This window comes from Lissotriton helveticus, chromosome 10, assembly GCF_964261635.1.
Source record: "Lissotriton helveticus chromosome 10, aLisHel1.1, whole genome shotgun sequence".
In the NCBI taxonomy this organism is placed as follows: Eukaryota; Metazoa; Chordata; class Amphibia; order Caudata; family Salamandridae; genus Lissotriton; species Lissotriton helveticus.
Window position 1 is genome coordinate 242,575,930 of NC_136071.1, and position 24,536 is coordinate 242,600,465.

Below are 24,536 nucleotides of genomic sequence, written 5' to 3' on the forward strand. Positions count from 1 at the left end.
AAAAGACGCCAGCTCCCAGCCATCCAACACATGGTGCCGCAGATCAACACAGGCACCCTCCTGAGAAACGGCAGACATAAGGGACTACACCGAATCCCACAAGCAAGAAGTGGCCCTAGCAAATACACAAAGTGTTAAGGGCCCACAAAGCCGCACTGGTGGAGGCGAAGATATTGTGCACCCAGGAATCTAACCAGCGGGTCTCCCATGACAGGGGAGACAACACCAATGGCAGGGAGGGAAAGGCAGTCTGTATAAGAGGGCCCCTGGTAGAGGGATGGAGGGAAAGACAGACAGGATCATACGGCACAGGACGGTGCAGAAGTTGTTGGGGCACCGGGTCCCCCGTGGCGGGCTGTCCCCAAACTCCCAAAAGAGAAGTGTGGAGCGAAGACTCGAAGGGAAGAAGCAACACCCGACCACCAGAACCCTGATGGAGGACCTCCAGAAGATGATCCGTGGGGAAATGGGCAGCTGGATCACCCATACGCAAGATTCCCGCAGCCGTGGAAACAGCTCGAGCGAGGCAGCATCCGCCTCCCTAGGTCCCCGCGGTGGTGAAAGCAGTTCCTCTGTGGGCGACGGCTGCAAGCTAAGGCGGCGTCCCCCAGTCCAACCGGAGGAAGGAAAGGACAAGCCCGGAAAGGGTGAAGGGGGACGGAGGAATGGGGAACCTGAGGTGCCGCTGGCGAAGACTGCGGCCGCTGCGACGTCGAAGAGCTGTCCTTCGAAGACGCCGGGGAAAAAGCCACGACGCGGGGACCCGTTTTCGGAGAAGATGAAACCATCGACCGCTGAACCCCTGGAGAAGAGGGGGGCGTCCATAGACAAATCAACGACCCAACGCCGGCCCGGCACCGCAAAGTCCGTGACCGGCGTCAGGTCAACGCCGACCGGCACCGAAGGAGATGCCGGAACGACCTCCGCCACAACACGCGGCTCAGGAAACCGAGGCGGAGTCGAGCCGAGACGGCTAAGGTATGACACCGAAAAGGCGCAGACTCGACCTCCGACCAAGGCCGCCGCCTGCTCGGAGGACCGAGGGCGACTCGAGGACACGCCCCGAGCCCCGGCAACCTTCCGTGACACCACAGGGACCCCTGTGAGGTTTCTGGCGAGGCAGAGGCGCAGTGGTCCAAAGGAGGGAACCCTAAAAGGCCGCACCCTGACAACACCACATCCTCCGAACCTGGAGCCGAACCAGTCGGCGCTGGAGCCAGAGGCGACACAGCAGAAGTCCATGCACGCAAGGGATCCACAGGCATCCCAGGAGAAGGAGAAGCCAACGAGGCCTGCAAGGCTGCCACAGAGGCCTCCATCTGGGCTCTAGTCACCCTCGCGCCAGGAAACGGCAGATAGGGTGGCGACACGCGGGGACGCACCACTGGGGAGAACCCACGCCCTCAACAGGCCAGGGACCTGCCCTCGGGGACACTTACCAACAGGTGAGCGACGTTCTTGCGGCCTGGGAGAAGGATGATGTTGGAGACGGAGGTTCTTGAAGCCGTCCGCGGGGGACAGACACGGTGATGACGCCGACCTGGACATACGTGTCGAAAGGAGTTTCATCCGGCGCTCCCACCGGGACTTCAGTTTCATTTGCTGACACGACTGTCAGTGAAGTCGTGGTGCTCTCCCAAACCCCACATGCAGATTGGGTGAGGATCCGTGGCTGATATCGGACGCGCGCAAGACAAGCACGTCTTGAAGCCCGAAGGCATTCGCACATGGTTCCCAAGAAAAACACTCAAAAGCGGAAAAAGGGGCCTGAAAAAGGCCAGGAACACGATACGGGTCCGCGTTGCAGGCAGAAAAGAAGAAAAGTGACGTCAGTGCGCCGGGGTGGGGCTTATGTGACCTCGCTGACGTCACGACTGCGGAGGACGTCGGGCGGAGTCACGTGGTCCGCCCCACCCCCGACGCGCAGAGATGCTGGGCAAGAAAGTTTTCCAGGTCTAGTCTCATGCCTGGGGATAATTCTACGTTAAGGAATCTGCAGCTTGTAGTCTCTATCAGATAGTAAGAGCGCTGCACCCATCATCCACTACCCTACTCTTACATTGTCCCTCTGCAATTGAAGTGATTGACCCAACCCTTCAGTGGTTCTTCTCTAGTCTAGAGAGCAAGCTATCTGGATGAGACCTTTCCACTCAGACGAAAACCCTAGATTGTGGCGTTCCTCAGGGTTTCACACTCATTCCTACCTTTTTTAATCTTTATATGTTGCTCCAGTAGCGGCCGGCAACATTAACATCTGGTTAGGCGCGATGCCCAAGAAACTAACCAAAAGTATGTTGCTGACCACAGGGTCCGGTTGCAGTCGCTCACTTTTTCTGACACTCTTTGGCGGAAAGGTGGGACTTCTCCCCTTGTGCCACACGAATCCAAGAATGGTTGGAGCTGTCTAACCAGTGCTCATTTTGAGGCTGCGGGCTCTGAAGTGTGCAGGTCTGATTGGTCGGCTGTAGACAGCCGGACAATCTTTCATCCGCACTGGCAGGGGGCGGACGTAATGTGCTACTGCACTAATCAGCCCCATCCCCTGCCCTTGTGCTGTAGCAGCACGAGTCTGCCACATGATAAAATGGTATTTGTGACATTTTAGCAATGTGTGTGCCAGCTCTGCTGGAAGCAAGCGGGCGGCAATCCTCCGCCATATCGGACATATTATGTTGCTCTATGGTATATGTTTTAGCTAACTGTTTTAAGCCCTGCTGTTGGTGTTTCAAACTCACAAACTCAATAAAACTGGTTTATCAAAAAAAGCTTTAACAGTGGAATCTGTATTCAAAGGAAAAGAGGAAAGAAAAAACTGTTGATCGTATGAAGGTTGGCAATGTCAGAGGATTAGGTCAGGCCCAAGTGTTGGTGCAAAAACAATGCGCAGTAGTCTCTTTTGTTGAGTGTGAGGGGCCACATAGTGTACAGGTCTAAGCATGAGGTGCATCGCAGGGGTGTTTGAGTAGGCAGGTACGCTGCGTAGCCGTTCATAACCCTCCTATCGTGGTGTGGAGTCTGAGGGAGGTACGGTTTCCATTACTAGGGTACAATATCAACTTCAAGGTTGTTCTACACCTCAACGTTAGTAGACTTCCCAGCCCTTACCACCTGTTATGGAATTCCCTCTGAGCCTAATGGTGTTCACTTCGGCTTGCTCCTAAGTTAGTAATGTGGATAGCCATCGCTGGGGGTCATGAGCTACGGGTGCCTTCCACAACATCGCTATGTTGCTTGAACAGTACAAAGGTCAGGTCAATGAACCTATGTAAGTGCCCCCCCTTGGCTTTGGGACATGTCCCCAGCAAATAGAGTTCGGAGTGGGTGACAGGGTATGTTTCGCAAAGTTCGGCTACTATAGTGGTAATCTCGCACCAGGCCACCGGCAACACCGGGCAATCCCACACCATATGGTAAAACCCTGTCGGAGCCAACTTACATCTAGGGCACTCAGGGGTCAATGCTGCTAACATATGCCGAATGAACTGTGGGGAAAGCTAAATCTGCGGTACGTAGTTGAAGTGCGAGTAGATGAATCTCAGATTGCAAGACACCTGCTTCACCTACTGTAGTACCTTGGACCAGGTCTTGTCCGAGAGCGGCTGTGGAAGGACCTCATTCCATTTGTCTCTCACCCTTACTGCATAATCTGTGGGTGCAGAATTAAGTGAAGTTTTGAGAGTGGTAATAGCATGGCATGTGGAGCCATGTGATTGTATTGTGTACAATGCGGGGTACTGAGTAGGTTCCGTGTCCCAGGTGGTCTGTATGACACGCTCTATAATATGATGCGTCAGAAAGTGACCAGCCCCTATGCCATAACAATCCATTACATCTTGAATGGCATGAATTTTCCATCTTGGAACAGATCACCCAATTGGGTCACCCCTGCCACGAAGTGTCAGAGTCCAGTCTCTGCACTTCCGTATGGAGTTTCAGTTAAGCACTACAGCTTTATGGAAGGGGAATAAGGAATAAGAGGTCCCTTGTCATGTATATGCTGAAGCCAACACAGCCGAACTACCATCATCTGGCGGGTCTCTAACTTAATGTTGCTTTCCAGGGTCAGACAACCAGATGTACACACCCATACCTGCAAGCAGGCTGTGATTAAGGTAGACTTGGACACCATCACTTGGCTGGAGAGACTGCCACACCCATTCGATGGGGTGTGTCAATCTATCTGAGTCCCCATGTGGTGTGGTGAGGGTGCATGTCAGACGCTACAGTATTAGGTCACAGAGTTAGTACAGCGTACTCCAACTTTTGGAAACCCTATCCATCGCTGCCAGCTGTGTTGTGTGTTAGTGTAGAGTTGCACCATGATCTGTAAAGTCTACTTCATGTAAGATAAAATAACAATACTATCAGCAAAAGCCTGAAACTGCTATTTCCCATAAAGGTTCGGGGCTTGTGCACCTCTGCCCAAAGTTCCCCTACTAATAAAATAAAAAATAAACAGAAGAATAAAGCAAACAAGTCCACAATGGAGTGCATTTGTGGCGGGGGGCCAGTGCTTCCCATAGTCCTAGAGGGTTAGGCCCGTAGAATGAAGCACATTGACTAACATGCTGTCGCCAGCTTGCAAGACTGGCAGTTGAGACAAGCCACTACAGCCCTCAGAGGCAAGTGTGCAGGGCTCAAGGGCAGTTGCACCAGTGTTGTCGGTGGCCCGGGGTATGAGCTTCCCTATAGATAACTAAGCAGGGATTGAGGGTCCGGAGCGGTGCTCCAGGCTGCGGTTGCCTACCTGGGATGTGATGTGCTTGATCTACGGAGAACAGTTTTACTACTTTATTAGCGAGGACAGTTGTCATCCATGTCTCAAAGGGTTCAGTACTGGGCCCCTCCGCGGATATTGTTGCATCTCGAGCATCCTTCCGCATCTTCCGCCCTGGGACACATAGCTGCTGTAGTTCCTGCACCGTGGGGTGCATGGACGTCAATGTGGATTATGCATCATCCATGTGGTGTGCTAGTTTCCGATGATCCACTGAGGAGGGTCAAGTCAGAGGAGACAGCAACTATTTTTGCCTCAAGGGCATTGTTGTTGTCCAAAATAGCATGGGAGATCTTCTCAAATTGGAGAGAGTGCTATAAGTGTGTCAGATGGCCAGTCTTCTTAGGAATGTTCTTGCCTCCCCTATTGTACCACACCCCAGTTAATAGTGGTGTAAGCTTGGGATCACCTTAATAGTTGCTGGGGTATGACAATTAAGCTCTTATGCCATAGTATGGGGGTCTATTGAGGTCAAAATGTGTCCCCAGATCTAGCAGAATAAGGGAAAGATCTGTTTTGGCAATGGGCAAACTTTCTAGGGATGAAACCGCCAGGCATTATAAAGTGGAGCTGGGTTTTTGTAAGCTAATTTGGGATCTAGATGTTAACACTACAACAATACCCCAATCTGAGATTTTCACATGGAGAACTTGGGAGAAAATCTTGCTGGGAGGACTAAGCATAGGCAGTAAAAAATTGCCACCGACCCCCACATCAGGCGAGCGACCTCCGGCGGCAGATCGTTCTCACACCTCGCCGCAAAAACCTGGAACACCCTCCCCATCCGCCTACGACAGACCCAGGAGCTGCTGGCCTTCAGGAGACTCCTCAAGACCTGGCTGTTCGAGCAGTAACAGCATTGCTGCCCCCCCCAGAGCCTTGAGACCCTCACGGGTGAGCTGTGCGCTCTACAAATGTACTGATTGATTGATTGCTGCCCTTCTTAAAATTGAGGTATAGTATTAAAGCCTGCCATGTAGCAGGAAAATAAAAACCACAGCTAAGTCTGCGCCAGTGTCTTTTTCTACAGTGCCTCGTCTGAATTTTTTTTAACAGGGCACGACACATGAATGAGTATTGCTACATCAAATGGACCTGTGTCCTTTCCTTTGACATTGAGTAGCATAACTTCCAATGGTCAACTTCCATCTTGACAGCAACCAATTTGATGCTCTTGTGCTTTCAGGATGTAGCTGTAATTTGTCAACCAAAAAGAAAAGAATACTATCAACAATTTTGGCCCCATTTTCTGGATTTCTGATATGGAGAGTTCAAAGCAGTTTTGGAGAAGAGAGCGCAGACACAGAGTCAATAGGCCCCCCCCCCCCATGTGGGTCCTTTCCTGACTTTTTTGCCGCGTGTGAGGCCGTTTACAAACAGAACAGATTTGAAGATCCTGTGGAGAAACATACTACTACAAATTAGGGCCATGCACAAATGCCTGTGAATAAAGGAAACACTGACCAGTGTTAATTGATGTTGCGTATAACAGATATAAATTGACCATAAAAAGAAAAATGGAGGAGAACAGAGCAGTGTTGACAGATCATAACTGCATAGGGCAGAAATCTAAATTGTAAGCCAACGGCTGATGCTGTGTCGGGGAGGACAGTCTTTAGCTCAAAGGCTACGAAGCAGGTTTACTTTTTTGTAATGCTGGCTGTGTATCTGCCAACCTTTTAATTTTTGTACTCTATAGCCAGTAAAAAACTTTATTGGCTGCTGCCTTCTTTCGATTTCTTGAAAGGAAGTGTGTGCCAAAAGAGCACTCCTAGAGGGTAAATTCAGTCTGACAAATGTGCCAATTTATTTTTTGGGTGGCAGTAATTTAACAGTGCTTGCTTGCACTGCAGAAAAATGTCGGTCTTCAATATCAGAATTTCAAGCTGAATAGTATACAATTATGTGAAATGTACATTAAAAATCTGGATTCAAGAAAAAAGACAAACATTCTTTAAAATATATCAGTGTTAAAACACTGCACTCCAAACTTTTGGCTAATAAATCATATGTCTACCAGCTTAAAGTAGTCTGGAGATTATGTAATGCTACATTTTCAGGAGGCAGATTAAAGCAACATTCTTGGGCTTTACAATGGTAAATATCAACTCAAGGCAACCTAAAGGACAGATAGGTTATGAGTTATGGACAATAAAATCAAGAAAACTTACTTATTATCGTTGTTTAGACTATCTGTTGGCTGTTGATACTGCCCATTCATTCTGCTCTCTTTACTGCAATACACATGAATACAGATAGTTACACAAATACCACAACATTTCTCATGTTCACAGACAAACCATTTCTTTAAAAACATGTTTACAACAAAAAGGCCTCAACTCTGTGGAGGTTAGTTTATGAAAAAGAGAATCCATATGTAAAGTATGTAAACAATCTGTAGGGCATTGGTATTCAAAAGTATCATTTCTCATCTGAAACACTAGGCATTATTCTGTAAAACACAGGCCGATATAGTGAATCAGTGGAAAATTGACAGTGGGTCCATCAGAACCAACTTAACAAAAACTCTAACACAAACATAAAAAGTTAAATAGAATAATAAGTTACTTGCCTGTAAAGGTGGTTCCACAATATTCTCAAACAATCCTGGGCCATTTGAATATTACCCCCATGTGAAGATGGTAATGGAATCATTCTGAAAAAAGGAACATTTTAGGCCTTTAGGCAAGGACTAGAGAAGGAAAATTCTTTTTCACCCATAACTCGTTGCCATGTTGTGTTACCTCCTAGCACCTTCTCCACATCAAATTCTGAGCAACACTCAAAATTGACAGCATCAAGTCCAAATCAAATGAAACACGGAGTTGGTAAGGCTAGGAGAGACAATTGGGAATCTATAAAAATATCAAAGCTAGAGAGCTACCTTATGAGGCAAGCTGATTATCCTTTTCAACACTGGATCTTCTATAGATTAGGGTATTTTATTTAATAAAATACCAAATAAAAGGTTCTTGAAAGATATGTGAAGAGTTGCAGGATCAACAAAATTGGTTTATCGGCAGTTTGCCCCAATATATAGCATTGGTCTTCGGCTCACCATCCAATCAGCAATGCTGGGAGAACATCCATGAGTATTTCCATGTGATTGCCTTGTAGATGTCCAGCGGTGGCATGCTGGCCAAGGTGACCCTTCTGATTGATACGCCTGCCTGCCTTATGGTAGGCAAACTTGATCCAGTGTATGGGACAAAAGGATGTGTAGGCCTTGGCTACTGCTGTCTGAAGGCCACTAACGAAAAAATTGTAGACCTGACTTTCCTGGTTGTCCGTATGCAATTGAGTGACATGCAGCCTATGTTGTACTATTTTTCGAACGGAAACAGACAGGTAATGCTGACACTGCCGGAGTCAGATGATGGCGACACTACCATCGGTATGAACTTCAGTTTATATGCACTGTTGGTTTGTCATTGTGAATTCTGATCGATAAATTTAGTTGGAGAATAGCTGAATCTCTTCTATCTTCTTACCAGAGGTGGCAGCCAGGTAGGTTGCCTTCCAATTAGATCAGAGTCATGAATTGGCTCCAAAAGCTTTGACTTGACACACCAGCACCACTTTAAGCTTTAACCACAGCACCTGGCTCCTAAATGGAGTAAGCATCCACAGCAAACTTTCAGAGAGTCTCCAATCACAGGTTGAAGGATTAGGGTGCAATAGCCAGGAACGTTCTTGTAGCAAAACACTACCACAAAGTGCTCTTGAGGATGTACGTTATAGTCCTCACCATGCCCAATAGATGTGGTAACAGTTCATGAGCTTTGCTGAGTATATCCTTCTATGAGCACCAGTCACAGAACGCCTTCAAATTTTCAAATTAATTCAAATTTCAATTTATATATAGTGGAAGTAGAGCATTTGGTGGAGTTGGCTAGACCTTCCACACATTCCCTGGATAGGCAAGAACACAGAGAATCTAGGACTGTAGTAGCCTAGAGTGGTTGTGAGAAGGTGGATTTTGAGACCGAATCCTGCCTGTTTCCCAGCTCAGCAGATGATGGGTTGCGTGTGCCTGAAAGCGAGGATGCATCAACATGCAAAGCAACTCTGGGAACGATGTGCCTCTGAACTAGTTGAAGCCACCAGGACCATCACATAACTATATTCTAGCGGTCTGCCAAAATGGATTCAACATAGAAATTTCTAGAAAAGCTTGGTACACACTTCTTCATTGTCAATCTAATGGGATTCAGTTGCCTATAAAATCAGCAGGGACAAGGGTGAACACCCCCCCGCCCTCCCCCCCCCCCTTAAAAAAAACCGCTAACTCAAGGTATGCCCTGATGGGAATCCCAGTGCAACACACATGCACACACAACATGTGGGACATGCAGCACAAACAACAACAGTATGCGTAATTAACAACCATTCATTGTCAACAAGAACAGAACCAGCAAAGTGCCTTAAAAATGCGAGAAATGCTAAGGGGAATTCATGAAAGATTCCATGGCATCGATCAGGAGAACCAGAGTTTCCAAACGAAAATAAACCTTTCCAACTAGAAACACTCTCTTTGCGACGGTAAATACGGAGATGTATGCTTGAATGAAACAGAAAATTAAGTTTACAGTGAAACAGACCAGCTTGCAGAAAAATAATCTAGAAAGAGCTGCTGTGCTTTGCACTTAAAACATGCAATATTTTTTTGGTAATGTTAATGGCTTACTGTTAAAGTAATTTCAAGGATGACAGATTTCACTTAACCTAGAATATTTTAAAACATGCAGATTTGTAAAAAAGTCAATACTGCAGAATCTTCAAACTATTATTCACAGTACATGGCAACACAATTAGTACTATGAAAGATATGTTAACATAAGAACAAGAAGAGAGCAGTTATATTTTTGGGAATAAAAGGGAAGGACACCATGACACAGGATGGTAATGCCACATACAATCTACAAACAAGGACAATGTCGTTTTGTGTCTCAATCTAATCCCCCTGCTTGCCATTTTATATACATTCAAATTAGAGAGAACTTTAACTAAGGAGGTTACTTCCTTGAAGTCCAGAAAAAACGATCATTAGATACAAAAAACATGGTCATTTGAATCCCAATAAGTATCCATCCAAAACAGCGGCGGTGCGTTTTATTTCTACTAAGTTCTTACCTGGAGGCCATAAACGGTGTCATGTCTAATTCCAGAGGAAAAGAGACGTATGTAGTGATTTTTCGCCTCAGTTTGGCTGAGTGTTCAAACCGCTGAAGACAAAATATATATTCATATTGTGAAATGAATAGTACAAGTTGAGAGCAAAACTTAGAATCTCCCCTTAAAGGGCCCCTTTCGTCGTTTTATTTTCTATTACTTATGTTGCAAAATTACATATGTATATCAGTCTGTGCTAATCACAGACTATTTTACAGTAAACAATAGTTTAACCCTATGAGTATATACAGGTTACATTTCTGAATTGCATCACAATGCATAATTAAATTCACTTCTCAAAATAGTTACAAGTGGGGTGCTGGAGACTGGTGCAGACAATTCTAAAGCTGCTACAAGCTACAAAAAAGACGGGGTTCGTTATATGAAACAAATTCAGAGTGTTTATATAAAACATGTGTTGAATTATTATGCATAGAGATCTTTTTGTAAATCCTCAAGATTCAAGTTATACAAAATTTAAAAATCTTTAGATGTTTATTTAAATTACCAACGACAACCAAATGTTCTTTTTAGTGGCTATATTAACCTAAATTCATGTGGTCTATGACAGTTTACTTCCATTTCACTCAAGAGAAGTCAAGAACCAAATGCAGAAACCAACCACACAATGCCATGTGCATACATGTTGTTTAATGCTATTTAGCCTATCATTGGCCATTGGTAATGCCGGAGTAGCTGTATTCGGGGCTGGGCTGGTGGGGCAGGAGCTCTTGAGACTCACCCAACATCCCTTCAGCACTCAGTGGGATCAGACTCGCTGAAAATGTCTGGTGTTTCTGAAGAGGACTGGTTCATCCAGTGGTGTGCCGACCGTCAGTTTCGGCGCGGGAGTAAGGTCTTTTTACTGTGAAACGCCAAGCAGCAGTCACAGCGCCTCTCATGTACTGGCAAGAGGCACAAGTTGCAGATGGCGTGGGGGTAGGCCCAGGGATATTTAGAAAAGTGCCATCTCTTGAAGCGGGCCGCTCCATCACTTGGGGAGCGTCTTCATTATCTGAAGGGTGGTCCGAGCATAATGGGTTGCCAAAAGGCCTCAAAGGCCAAGAGGCCCAGTCACTTGTTGTCGATGGGCTCAAGTATAGATCTGGTGCCACACGTTCAAAAGCATGCTGAAGAGACAGCACATTTGAGGCCGAAACGAGAATCTCGAGACCGGGAGCACACTGGATCACATCCTAACAAGATGGTGAAGAAAATCAAATGGAGCTGGTGACTATGCGCATCTACGGACAGTGGAGTTACCACTGAGACCCTTGTGACCCGAAAAACTTCTTTGGAAAAAAAAATAACTTACAACGCTCGAGACCAACACTAGATTACAGGAGTATGCATAGCAGGTGTATCTACAGTCACACATGCTATGAACAGTATGTTATTATCTTCATTTCTTTGGAAAGGTAGTCTACATTGAATTGCTTTCAAGGTACAGGTTACTATTAGAGTAAACCAGCAGTTTGCAGGCAGCCACATGTTGGACTGATGCATAGATCTTGTGGTGTTGTTTCATAAGGAATGAAAAAGTAGTAATTGAAGATGAGCTCCTCCTGGCAGAGGTTTGTGTAGGTCAGATTCTTCTTCCTGCTAAGTCTTAAGACGCCAGGACCTCCACGAGCCCTCCGGCACCAAACCTGGGGTACTGGATTCTTGACTCGATCAGAGCTTCTTTAGTCTAGTTCAAACTTCATTGACATCACTGCCCAGGAACATCAGCACCACAGAGGCCAGAACAGAAAGTGGGCCAGCTGTCCCGTTTTTGTCTCCCTTGCTGGCCCTGACTGATGACGTTGAGCATCTTGATGCCAACTACAAACTGCCTGCACCGAGCCGCCCAGGACTAAGTAAACATACTGTTTCCCCATTTTCCCAGGATCCTCACGACCGGAGCCCCCTGTTGGGAGCTCCTGGACTTGTCCTCAAGTCCCCCTTTGCAGCCTATTTTCAGGTGGTCGCCACCTCCCCCCTTCATTTGTCAGGTAGCTCACAAGGCTTCCAACACGTCCAGCACCTCTGCACCCAGACTCACTGGGGCTGATAAGACCGAGCTGCTGGTGGAACTCTGGTCCTGGTCTCTCTACAACCTCATGGCCGAAAGGGGTCCCACTGAAGCGCACTGCAAGTATATGTATGCAGTGAATGTTCTTTCTCCCACAGAAGGCATTACGCGTAAAAATGCACTGTGGGCAACATTGCTAAAACTTTTTTTAAAAGTCTTATGAAAAAGTACTTAACTGATTACGAAGTTCTTGGGTTCGAAATATTTATATATAAAAATACCGGTATGGATCTCCATTTTGAGTGTGGGCATCAATTATTGACTCTGTGTATGCAACAAATGTCTAACACTCCTCTCCAATAAGCCCAAGGCTACTCGACCACACTATCCAAGATAGAGCACATTGGGCATTGCTAGACAATACTGTGTCCACTCATAAGGGATACCTGGACTCTACACAGCATACCTCTTTTTGGCATACTATCTGGGTTGAATCCATCATCGTTCTTTAGCTAACTTTGACACCCCAGTTTAGACTCAGCTATATGCAAATCAGTCTTGACCCTGTGCCTCATGGGAACAGTCCAGCCCGAACTGCAAAGCCAGGTCCTCCCTAGAACGGAAACAAGCATCCTGGGACCGGTTTCAGGGTAACACTCATCAGCCAGGCTAGCTTGAATTCAGTGGCAAAGTGAGCAAGGGACCCTGTCTGGGCATACCCTGCCAACTTAAGCCAAACAAAGCAAACACAGGAGATGATGGACGGAGTGCTGAAACTTTTCAGACATTAACCCCAGTCACAGATCTGGGTTGAATCCATCATTGTTGTTTAGCTCACTTTGCCACCCCAGATTGGACCAAGCCATATGCAAATCAGTCTTGACTCTGTGCCTCATGGGAATGAATAGTCCAGCCCGAACTGCCAAGCCAGGTCCACCCTGGTCCAGAAACTAGCCTGGCTGATGAGGGGTGCTACCCCAAAACCGGTTCCAGTATGCTTGTTTCTGGTCCAGGGAGGACCTGGCCTGGCAGTTCAGTCTGATGGGCATATGGCTGGGTCCAAACTAGGATGGCGAAGCGAGATAAAGAACAATGATGGATTCAACCCAGATCTGTGACCGGGGGTGTCTGAAAAGTTTCAGCACTCAGTCCATCATCTCCTTGTGTATACTATATAAAGAGCCATCTTCCTACAATGGTGGTGTAGCAGTGGAATACCAGACTTGAAATTTGCTGTACCTCTCTGTTAAATGAGTGATTCCACGAAGGAATAAACAATTCTCTAAGAAAATATGTTTTTGGGTTGAATTAGAAGTTTTTTCTAAATTGTTTAAAAATAACTGTTGGGGCCTTGTGTTAAGTCCCCCAGTCCCCCAACTTTATTATTTATAAAGAATACAAATATTTAGGCCTAAAAGTCTCAGAATGTTCATTGAAAGTTCTAATAAGGTCAACAACTTTTTTTTTTTTTTTAAACGTCTGATTCAGAGGGTACTAGTCAGGAACTCAATCTGACCCCCAACAAGAAACTTCAGTTAGGACAACTGAAGAAACTCTGTAAAGAATGTGAAGTTGCAGTTGGAGCTAACCCACTAGGAAACAACTCTAGGAATTGCTTGCCAAACACGATAGGAGGCCTGGCAATAAGAGAACACCTTACAGGGGATGTAGCGGTCAGTGAGGAGGATGATGATGATTAGGATTCCTCAGATTGCCCTGGACAGCACAGCACGCCTACTGGAAGTGACTCCAACCATGCCCCAGGAGAAGTAGAAGACGAAGACCCAGATCTTCAGAAACTTGCTATTAAAGTAGCCCTTGAGACCATCATTTTGGCCATAGAAAAAAGAATAGCTGAGTTGGGCCTAGGGCGTATCTTTAGAGGCAGCAAGATTTTAAATAGGGAAAAAGATTAAGCTTTTGACCCTAAACTCCTCAAAGGGAATGTCCAAACTATGTAGAAGGTGAGGATATCACCAAATGGTTTACAGCCTTTGAGAGGGCTTGTAAGATGACGATATTCAGCCTAAAGTAATGGGGCCTTCTACTCTGGGATCTGTTCTCAGGAAAGTGCAGGAATAGACTCCTGACACATATTGACGTAGATGCTGAGTCCTATTACCTCAGGAAGGATTCCCTACTTGAGGGCTTTGGACTCACCATTGAGGAGTATAGGCTTAGGTTCAAGGAGACTCATAAAATCTCGAGTCAGTCCAGAGTAGATTTTGATGGCTTCTCAGTCAAAACACTAGGTGGCTGGTTGAAAGGTAACCAGGTGCATGACTATGATGGCCTTTATAATTAAATAATGAAAAAGCATCTGTTAAGTAACTGTTTCCAAAAAATTGTATCAGTATTTGGTGGACCTAGGTCCAGTCTCTCCCCAACAATTGGGAAAATAAGCTGACCAGTGAGTCAAGACTAGGGTGTCCAAAAGGTCTTATGGAGGGGGTAACCCAAGGGAAAGAGGGCAGCCTAAAGATAAAAAAGTCATCTAAAAGCCCACCAAAACATGTTCAGTTGGGAGGGAACAGAGACAATACACAGTCCAAAGGAGGGTACCAGGGTAATGAATATGCTACTTACCAGTATGCATCTGTTCTTGGCATGTAGGGCTGCTAACATTCATATCTATTGCATAGATCGCCGCCTAGTGTTGGGTCCGGATGATTGCACATTGTTGTCCTGGAAGAGTCTTCGAAGTATCACGAGATAGGTGGCTCCTCCCCTGGACTACAGTGCGCATGGGCATCGACTCCATCCCCAGATTGTTTTTAGCCATTGTGGCAAATATGGAGTGCGATAGTAGAAATGATGTCCATGCTAGTGATGAAATGCAAGAAGTAATCTGCAGCTGCTACAGGCGCCGGGGAGGAGGGTGGGCGATATGAATGTTAGCAGCCCTACATGCCAAGAACAGATGCATACTGGTAAGTAGCATATTCAGTTCGAGGCATGTGGGCTGCTAAATTCATATCTATTGCATAGAATACATAGCAGTCCCCTCATTAGCGGCGGCCGCCCGTGCCAGCTGCAGAAGTCTGAAAAAGAGTTTTGAGAACAGCCTGTCCTACAGCTGCCTGCTGTTTGGAGTGCACATCTACACAGTAATGTTTGGTAAATGTATGTGGTGTAGCCCACGTGGCTGCTCTACAAATGTCTTCCAAAGGAATGTTACCTAGGAATGCCATGGAGGCCCCCAACTTGCGTGTGGAGTGCGCCCTGGGGGGGACCGTTAAAGTGCGTTTAGCCTTCTGATAACAAATCTGAATACATTTAACGATCCACCTGGCTATTCCAGCTTTGGAAATAGGGTTGCCTTTGTGCGGTGCTGAGAAGGCAACGAAAAGTTGCTGTGTCTTTCTAAAGTGTTGTGTTCTGTCAATGTAGTACATCAATGCCCTTTTAACGTCCAGCGTGTGGAGCATTCTTTCCGCTACTGTTTCAGGGTTTGGAAAGAATGCGGGCAGTTCAATCGTCTGACATGAAACTGTGACACCACCTTTGGAAGGAACTTGGGGTTAGTGCGGAGCACTACCCTGTTTGAATGGACTTGAATAAATGGCTCTTGTATTGTGAGCGCTTGTAGTTCACTAACACGTCTCAGAGACGTGATGGCAATGAGGAAAGCCACTTTCCATGTCAAGAACTGAACCTCACACGAATGTAGAGGCTCAAAAGGTGGGCCCATTAACCTAGTGAGGACCACGTTGAGATTCCATACTGGAGCGGGTGGGGCCCTGGGAGGAATGACCCGCTTCAGCCCTTCTAGAAAAGCTTTAATGGCAGGCACCCTGAAAACAGAGAGATGCTGCCTGTTTTGAAGATAAGCCGCTATGGTGGATAAGTGTATCCTAATGGAAGCGTACGCTAGATTGCATTTGTAAAGATGCAACAAATAGCAGATGATGTTAGGAATGGATGCATCTAGCGGGTTTATGTCATGTGCTGTACAATAAGTGACAAACCGCTTCCATTTTGCTGCATAGCAAGCTCTTGTAGTGGGCTTCCGTGCGTCCCTGATGATGTCCATGCATTCTGGAGGCAGGTTAAGGTAGCCAAACTCTAAGACCTCAGGAGCCAGATCGCCAGATTGAGCTGGTGGGAATCTGGATGCTGAATGTCGCCATGGTTCAGCGTTAAAAGTCTGGGTGTGAGGTGCAGCCTTTGATGCGGTACCACGGAGAGTTCTAGAAACGTGGTGTACCATGGTTGGCGTGCCCACGTTGGAGCAACCAGGATGAGTGTCATCGAGTGTTGCTTTAGCTTTCTTGCCACCAGCGGTATTAGAGGTGCTGGGGGAAAAGCGTACGCAAATCTGCCTGAACAGTTCATCCATATCGCATTGCCCTGCGACTGTGGGTGAGGGAACCTGGCGGCAAAGCTTTGGCATTTTGCGTTTTTCCTTGTGGCAAACAGGTCTATCTCTGGATGACCCCACTGCTGGAAGTACGGGCGGAGTACTGATGGATGTATCTCCCACTCGTGCATTTGATGGCTGTACCTGCTGAGCAGATCCGCCATTTGATTGTCCTTGCCCGGGAGGTGTTCCGCCATGAGGAAAATGTTCCTCTGAATGGCCCACTTCCACATGCTCTGAGCCAGATGAGACAGCTGTGGAGAGTGCGTACCTCCCTGTTTCTGGATATAGTACATGGCAGTCATGTTGTCTGTTCGGATCAACACGACTTTGTTGCACAGATGTACCTTGAAGGACTTGAGTGCCATGAAGATTGCCATCAACTCTAGATAGTTGATGTGCATCTTCTTTTGCTGTGTCGTCCATAGTCCCTGCACCGTGTAGTGGAGCACATGAGCTCCCCATCCCTGGAGAGAAACGTCCGTCGTCATGATGATCTGCGGCACAGGCTCCTGGAACGGTCGGCCCTTGCAAAGGTTGTGTGGATTCCACCAATGCAGAGAGCTGTATGCCCGACCGGTCACCAACACTAGGTCTTTCAATTGTCCTTGAGCCTGTGTCCACTGATGCGCCAAGCACTCTTGGAGCGGACGCATATGCAACCTTGCGTGCGGGACTATGAAGATGCAGGAGGCCATCATGCCTATCAACTGCATAAACACTCTCGCTGGGAGTGAGTGTTGCGGTTTGAACCTTTGGATGAGCGACTGGATGTTGTCGATCCTCACCTGGTTCGGCTGAGCTGTAGCAGTCAGAGTATTTATTGTCGCGCCCAGATACTGCCGCACATGGGCTGGCTGAAGGTGCGACTTTGGATAGTTCAGTGAGAACCCCAGACTGTGAAGGAGGTGAAGGAGGTGAATTGTGTGGGACATGTTTGCGGCGCACTGCTGTTCCGACTTTGCTTGAACGAGCCAGTCGTCTAGGTAAGGGTAGACATGTATGTTCTGTCTCCTGAGGTGCGCCACCACGGTCGCCAGACACTTTGTGAACACTCTGGGGGCAGTGGTCACTCCGAAGGGTAGGACTATGAACTGGTAATGCCTGTTCTGTATGGTGAACCTGAGGTATTTCCTGTGGGATGGGTGGAGAGGTATGTGAAAATAAGCATCCTTGAGGTCCAAGGTTGCGAGGAAGTCTCCCTGGTTTAACAATGGAAGAACCTGCTGCAATGTTAACATAGAAAATGTTCTGAGAGGATGTACAGGTTGAGGGGGCGTAGGTCCAGAATGGGTCTGAGTGAACCGTCCTTTTTTGGGATTAAGAAGTACAGCGAATAAACCCCTGTGCCTTCTTCCTCCACCGGCACGAGCTCTATAGCGCCTTTTTGCAGCATCACAAGAACCTCTTGCTGCAATAAGTGCAAGTGCTCTGCTGACATAGGTCGTTGTCTTGGGGGTATGTTGGGTGGAGTGGACGTCAACTCCAAACAATAACCGAACTGGATAAGTTTCCTTGCCCACCTGTCTGTGGTGATGGACGTCCAGACTGGCAGGAACTGCTGGAGTCTCCCCCGACAGGTGTTGGATGGTCGGGGGGGCAGTGACAGAGAGTCACTGTTTTTTGGCAGCAGAGGAACGGGAACTATTGTTGCCTCTGCCTCTTCCCTTGGCGCTGTTGCCTCTGTAACCACCTCTATTCTGTTTTGGGTACGAGGCCTGGGCGCCTCCTCTGCCGAAATGTGACTGCTGTGCCAAGTGTCCTCTGGTAGCACCCCGCGCACTTGAGCGACGAAAAGTGTTCCCTCTGAATTGCTGAGACGTAAGCGCCCCCATGGACTTAGCCGACTCAGTATCTTTTTTGATCTTCGAGGGTGGTGTCAACCTCAGGCCCAAACAGTCTGTCTGGATTGACGGACTGGTTGAGGATAGTCGTCTGTATTTCTGGCTTGAACCCTGAGATGCGGAGCCATGCCTGACGCCTCAACATAACACTTGTGTTGACTGCTCTCGCCGCTGTATCTGCCACGTCTAGCGCACATTTAATTGCAGCGTTAGAAATGAGCTTGCCCTCTTGTATCAGCAGCTCAGCTCCTTCTTTAAACTGGTCTGGAAGGTGTTGTAAGAGCTGCTCTAAGGTGTCATAGTGCGCCCTATCATACCTGGCTAATAGGGCTTGTGTGTTATATATGCGCCATATGTTGGCTGCCTGCGCAGCCACCCTTTTGCCCCCTGCTTCCAGCACTTTTGACTCTTTGTCCGGGGGAGGAGCTTCACCCGTTGTCTGCGAATTTGCCCTTTTGCGGGCATTTGAGACCACCAAAGAGTCTAGAGGCAACTGGCCTCGTATATAAGTAGGGTCCCCAGGTGCCAGCCTGTACTTTTTTTCAATTCGTGGGTTCACCACCCTCGCTCTGGTGGGTTCCTTGAAAATGTCTGTGGCATGCTTGAGAACCCCCTTAAGCATTGGAAGTGTCTTCACAGTTTTTTCCGATGCAGAGAAAGTATCAAACAAAAAGTCAACTTCCACAGGGTCGGCATGCATCTCCACCTTATGGTTTGCAGCCGCCCTTTCAATTAAAGCAGTAAACGCCGCAGAGTCTTCAGTTGGAGAAGTTTTCACCCCATACATCTGGGGGTCACCGAGCACTTGTTGGTCCCCCTGATCACCAGAGTGTACCCATGAGTCCTGCTGCTCATCAGGGTCAGTATTGTCTGGGAAGTTATACCCCTCATCTTGTTCATCCTCATCTCCATGTGAGCAAGTGGGTGAAGGGGTAGGACTCCGCCGAGGCCGTTGTGGAACGGGTTCAACAAGCTCTGGCGTGTTAGGTGCAGGCTTTTTCTTCTTCAGAGGTATTACATAGGATTCCACAGGCTGGGATGTAATTTTCCTCTTGTAGAGCGTTAATCTACCCGTGTCGGAGTCGATAAAATGCTCCTCTTGGTCGTCAGATAAAGGTGGTCGACCAAAGCCTCCACTCAGCTGAGTCTGCCTCAATGGCTCCGAGTCCTCGGGCACCGTACGAGGTGCAAAAGCCTTCGGCGCCACCTTCGGTGGTAGAGTATAGAGGATCGGCATGGAAGTCTTCTTCAGTGGAACACTTGTCTTCGGTACCGAAGGTGTTTTCGGCTCCGACGCCTTGCCTCTCAACCGTTTCAGGGAGTCCGAGACTTGCTTCGTAAAAGAAGCGGACGGCTTAGTCGATCCGACCGATGACCTCTGTCCACCCGCAGGGGAAGATCCGAGCGTCGACGATTTTTCTTTGGGTGGCGGAGGCGCGGATGCACCTTCGACAGCTGCGCTCTGCTTCACCGTCCCGGCCTTAGTCGTCGACGTCGCAGACTTTGGAGCAGCAGATTTATCTGTCTGTGTTGGGGCTCCAGACTTCGGCTCGGTGCCCCTCGCCGACTTCGCTTCGACTGTCCGTTTGCCTGTTGGTGCGGCAGTCTTGGTTGAAGGTGTCTCGACAGTCTTCTTCTTCGACTCGACCACCTTACTCGACACTGGCTCGACGACCTTCTTCGAGCCGGCCTCCTTGGCCCCTTTCGGCACCTTAGCCTGTTCGACAGCCTTCTGCGGCTTCGAGGGCTCCGAAGACGACGGTTTCGATGTAGTCCCAGACGTCTTCGGTGTCGATGGTTTGTCGGCCATCTTTGTTGTTTTCGATTCCGATGGTTTCGGTTTCGATTTGTGTAATGGAGGCTCCGCTGTTATGTCTGTAGCCGGGCCAGGAGGCGGGGCCGAGGACTGAGGAGTAGGGTCGTGGGTAAGGCCGTGTGGCGATCCCGTGACCTGAGCCTTAGTAAATGTACGCACGGGGCATAGCTCTTCCTCCGAGCTATCTTCCGCGGCCCCATCAACTTCCTCGTCGTCCCCTACCTCCTCGACGTGTTCGTCTAGGTCCAGCTCCACAACGGGTTCTCCGTAGTCGGCCTCGACCTCCGCCTATGTAGGTGAGATCTGCAGTTGAAGCTCTTGCTTGTCTGCTTCGGGGTCGCCAAAGATGTCCGCCGGCGCCGATCGCTGGTCCTCGAGGCGCGCCACGCGCCTAATCTTGAGCGTCTTCTTCGACCTGAATCTCGAACAGGCCATACAGTTGGCCTCGTTGTGGTCCGGCGACAGGCACTTGTTGCATACAGGATGCACGTCGATGTGTGGGTACTTCGAACCGCACACGGGGCAGTACTTGAACGGGCTCCGTTCCATCGTAGCGTCGTCAGGGTCTTGCTGCGTCGACAGGGCCTCGATGACCGAAGAGTCACCCGACTCCACAGTTATCCGACTCGAAGAGTTGGAGGACACACGAGACCGAACGCTAACAATACCGACGAAGTAAAGAAAGCCTTGTGGCCTTCAAAAGTTGTTTTATCGATTCCGAACAGGAGACGTCGAAATCACATCCAAACCCAATGGCGGAAAAAAACAATCTGGGGATGGAGTCGATGCCCATGCGCACTGTAGTCCAGGGGAGGAGCCACCTATCTCGTGATACTTCGAAGACTCTTCCAGGACAACAATGTGCAATCATCCGGACCCAACACTAGGCGGCGATCTATGCAATAGATATGAATTTAGCAGCCCACATGCCTCGAACAAACAGATCCCACGAAGGTTTGGTGTTATGATAGCAAAGCCAACGGGCACCAAACTGGAGACCCCAACAGTCCCTAAAAGGTTCCCCTGGTGCACCCGCAGTTCCTGTTGCAGTAGCAAGTCTCCAGATGGGATCCTTGGTGTGCACTGACCATGTCAGAGAGCACAATGAATCAAATTAAGTCTTGGAGGGTGGGGTGGATTTAGCTGCTCTGGAAGTCTAGTCCAGTAACCTGGAGAAACACGGACAACAGCCACATATCAATTGGGTCAGAGTGGAAATACTGAGGGATACAGGTGCAAGTGTCCTCAGAGCAGTACTAGACTGGAGAAACCTATCCAGTCATCAGTGCCAACAACCAGACTAAGGTCCATTCCTTGGCAAAGGTGGCTGTAGAATAGGGAGGGGTTAGTGACCCAAAGAAGGCAGGTGTAAGCTCTGCATTTTCTGTAGCCTGTCTGCTTGAAAATGATCTGGAGCCTGCAGCTTGAGCTGAGCAGAGCTGAGCTCCCATGCAACCATGCTTGGAATACCTGAAAGGCTGTGCAAGAAAAGCAGAGCACAAAGCAAAGGTCAAGGTGAAAAAGAGGAGTTGGAGACTGGAATAATGGGACAGTCCTCCAAGAGAAAAGGCAAGAAGTCTGGGACACCAACTTAAAGTCAGACACAAGCTCAGGTCCCCTCTCTTCAGGGAGACAACCTGTCAGCCCCAGAGGGAACTGAGCCCCAGGAACTTGGGCCTTACTTGAAAGAGTTCCTAGGTCCAGGGGGACCCTCTAGAGAAGATCTGCGCCAGGGACAGAGGATCTGTCCCACCCTCAAGTGTCCGAGAAAGCAAACTGATGACCAGGAAAAGGGAGAGGTCAGTGGCTCGTACAGAACCGATTGGGGAAAAGGACTTAACTCAATGACAAGTTGGGGGCAGCCAGGTTTCTCAGTACTTTTGATTTAACATCAGGGTAGTGGCAGATTGGTCTGACCCCTGGAGCAAAAGAAAAATCATCATTGTTGACCCAGATGGACATTATAAATTACAGTAATGCCAGTTGGACTAAAGAATACCCCTGCCACATTCCAAGGGTTGGTAAACAAAGCCCTTGCTGGGTTGGACGCTTTTTTGCATGTCTAGATGATATTGCTGTCTATAGCTCCACTTGGAAGGATCGCCTGATCTACCCTAGAAAGGTCCAGGCCTCACTATCAAATCAAGCAAGGGCTAGATAGGGCAAGCTCTGCTGTATACTTGGGCCACCTTGTAGGTGGAGGTAAAGTTCAACCCAAGATCCAAACAATTATGGACTGGGTAGCCACAACCACCCAGACTCAAGTCAGGTTATTCCTTGGCTTGACTGGGTACTACAGGTGGTTTGTTAAGGGGTATGGTACTATTGTGGCACCCCTCACAGAACTGACCTCCAAGAAGATGCCAGAGAAGGCAAACAGGACAGTGGCTTTCAAAAGGTTTTTGACACTGAAGGAAGTAAAGTGCTCAGCATCAATTCTGGAAATTATTCTAAGCAGTTCATAGCGCTGCCAAAGAACTCTGAACATGGGTCCTGCTTCCTAGAAAAGGTACATCATTGTGACGTAGCCTGGCACTTTAGAATTCTCAACAAACATTTGGCTGGGGTGGTTTTAAGTGCCAGGCAGGGGTAGGAGACAAAAAGAGTATGCTTCAAAGTAACTATCAGGAGGTGTATTGGAGGCTACGTGTTTCACCTTGAAGTGACAGAGGTACAATCCATGCAAAACACAGCTTCTTCAAACCGCTAGAGTTAGCAGCCTGTCTGGCTTGCCCACTTTGGTCTAGGAAAAAGACTCCTACGTCACTCAGGACGAGTCTAAGCAAGAGATCAGACACCTAGAAAGGACTCCAGAACTGTCCATCTTGAACCATGAGATGATTTGGCACCTTGGGGAAACTAAGGTTAGGCCACCTATGCAGCTTGAGATCACTCTGGGTTAATACTCACCTTTTAGACCGAAACTCCGTGTGAAACCTGGAAAGCAGGCCAGAAGAAGCTGCTCACAAACATTTTCTCGATACAGCTGCTTTGTTGGGCAAGAGAAAAAGATCTGAAATTAAAACTATATAAACAAAGACACTTACCTTTTTTCTTCTGAAGTGAAGAGTTCTCAAATTATCTACAAAAGTTGGGCCTGAATATAAAGAAGCACCAGTGACACCAGTGCACATAATTCTGGGCACCAAGACATTCCCAGCAATATTGGGGAGATCATAAAGTGAGAAAATGAGTCCAGAAGAATCAGCAATTCTTGAAGACTTAATGGACAACCTGAGAAACCTTGCAGCAAATGAAGCAGAAGAGAAACTGCCCATGTGATAAAAGGATTAAAATGCTTGTGTAAGGGAGACATGAATGTTCTCCTGAAATTCAATAACCACTGCAGGGCAAACACGACTTAGGAACCAACATGTATGCTGTTGTCAGACAGCCAGTGAAGAGGTCAAGCACCCTGAGCCAGATCTGAACTTCTAAAAGAAACAAAGACCTATGCTGTTCTAAATTGTTATAATCCCCTTTCGTAGTAACATCCCATTAGTAAAGATGAACTGAAATGGATAAAAGCTAAATACACTTTTCTGTTTACTTTTGAAAGGTGAACACTAAATAACAGATCCAGAAGTTCATGGCAACATCTTACTTTGAGATGAAAACAGGCTACAATTGGTAATTTCTTCATTGTAAGCTGTTTGGTAGATTCCTGGTAACTGTGGCAACCGCTACATTTGATTTTGGCACTGCTTCCTAAATGCTCGGGTCGTGTAAACCTGAAATAAAGAAGAGTGAGTTTACTGGCACATAATAGATTTGGCTGTTGATACCCCAAAAAAGTTAAACTGACAGCACGAAGCAACTTACTAAGTTGGTGTGAGGGTCTCAACAAAAGCTACTTCACAAACACAAAGTGAAGTGTAAAGTAATGGACAACGTTTTTAATCGGAGACTAAAATGCCACAAGTGTTATAATTTAGAATATCTACAGCCAAAGCACTGTAAGCTTTATTCAACATACATTCTTACAATCTCAAAACGAAGACATTTCCAAGCATTATCTTGAAAAGCTAGCATCACATCGTTGCTATTTTAGCTCCATCTAAAACAAAATTTTATTTATTAACAGTTTTATATAGCGCGGACATGACCCATGGGTATCAGAGCGCTTAACATCATGTGGTAAAGATTACAAATGCAGTGTACATAGAGCAGTAAGACGTGCAGACTTAGTAATGGCGATTTAGATCTAGTAACTATAGGCTAATATCTTGAAAAGCAACAACATGTCGGTATTGATTAGACCTGAGTTAAAGTTCTGAGGTAATATTTCTTTGAGGTTCAATCAGAACCTATATTGGTTATAAGTCATAAAATCCATGACAAGTCTTCGGTTTCGTTTATCTTGTTTATGGGAGGAACTTGCTCATAAGAAAGTTCTTGATTTCTTTCTTGAATGTTGTCGTGTTTCTAACTTTTCTGATGTTTGCAGGAAGGGAGTTTCAAATCCTGGGAGAATGTCCTTTCATATGTTTTTTTCTTCTTAAAAATTGCAAAACTATTTACTTTTCTACAACATAATGACTGGAGGGACTCTG

General features: G+C 47.3%; 1 protein-coding gene across 6 annotated transcripts in view; it reads right to left on the reverse strand.

The window, feature by feature from the left end:
* The window catches only part of USP22 (ubiquitin specific peptidase 22), a 502,385-nt gene that overhangs the window by 31,677 nt on the left and 446,172 nt on the right, over nt 1–24,536 (reverse strand). For 4 of the 6 annotated variants that reach the window (XM_078665231.1, XM_078665230.1, XM_078665228.1 and 1 more), the window contains 3 exons: nt 23,588–23,714; nt 9,911–10,002; nt 6,949–7,011 (listed from right to left, as the gene is read on the reverse strand). In XM_078665231.1, coding sequence (XP_078521357.1) covers nt 6,949–7,011; nt 9,911–10,002; nt 23,588–23,714 — 282 coding nt within the window. Of the gene's footprint in view, nt 1–6,948; nt 7,012–7,309; nt 7,434–9,910; nt 10,003–22,658; nt 22,833–22,893; nt 23,715–24,536 lie in introns of those variants that run through there. The other 2 variants (XM_078665232.1, XR_013602089.1) reach the window with 2 other exon arrangements.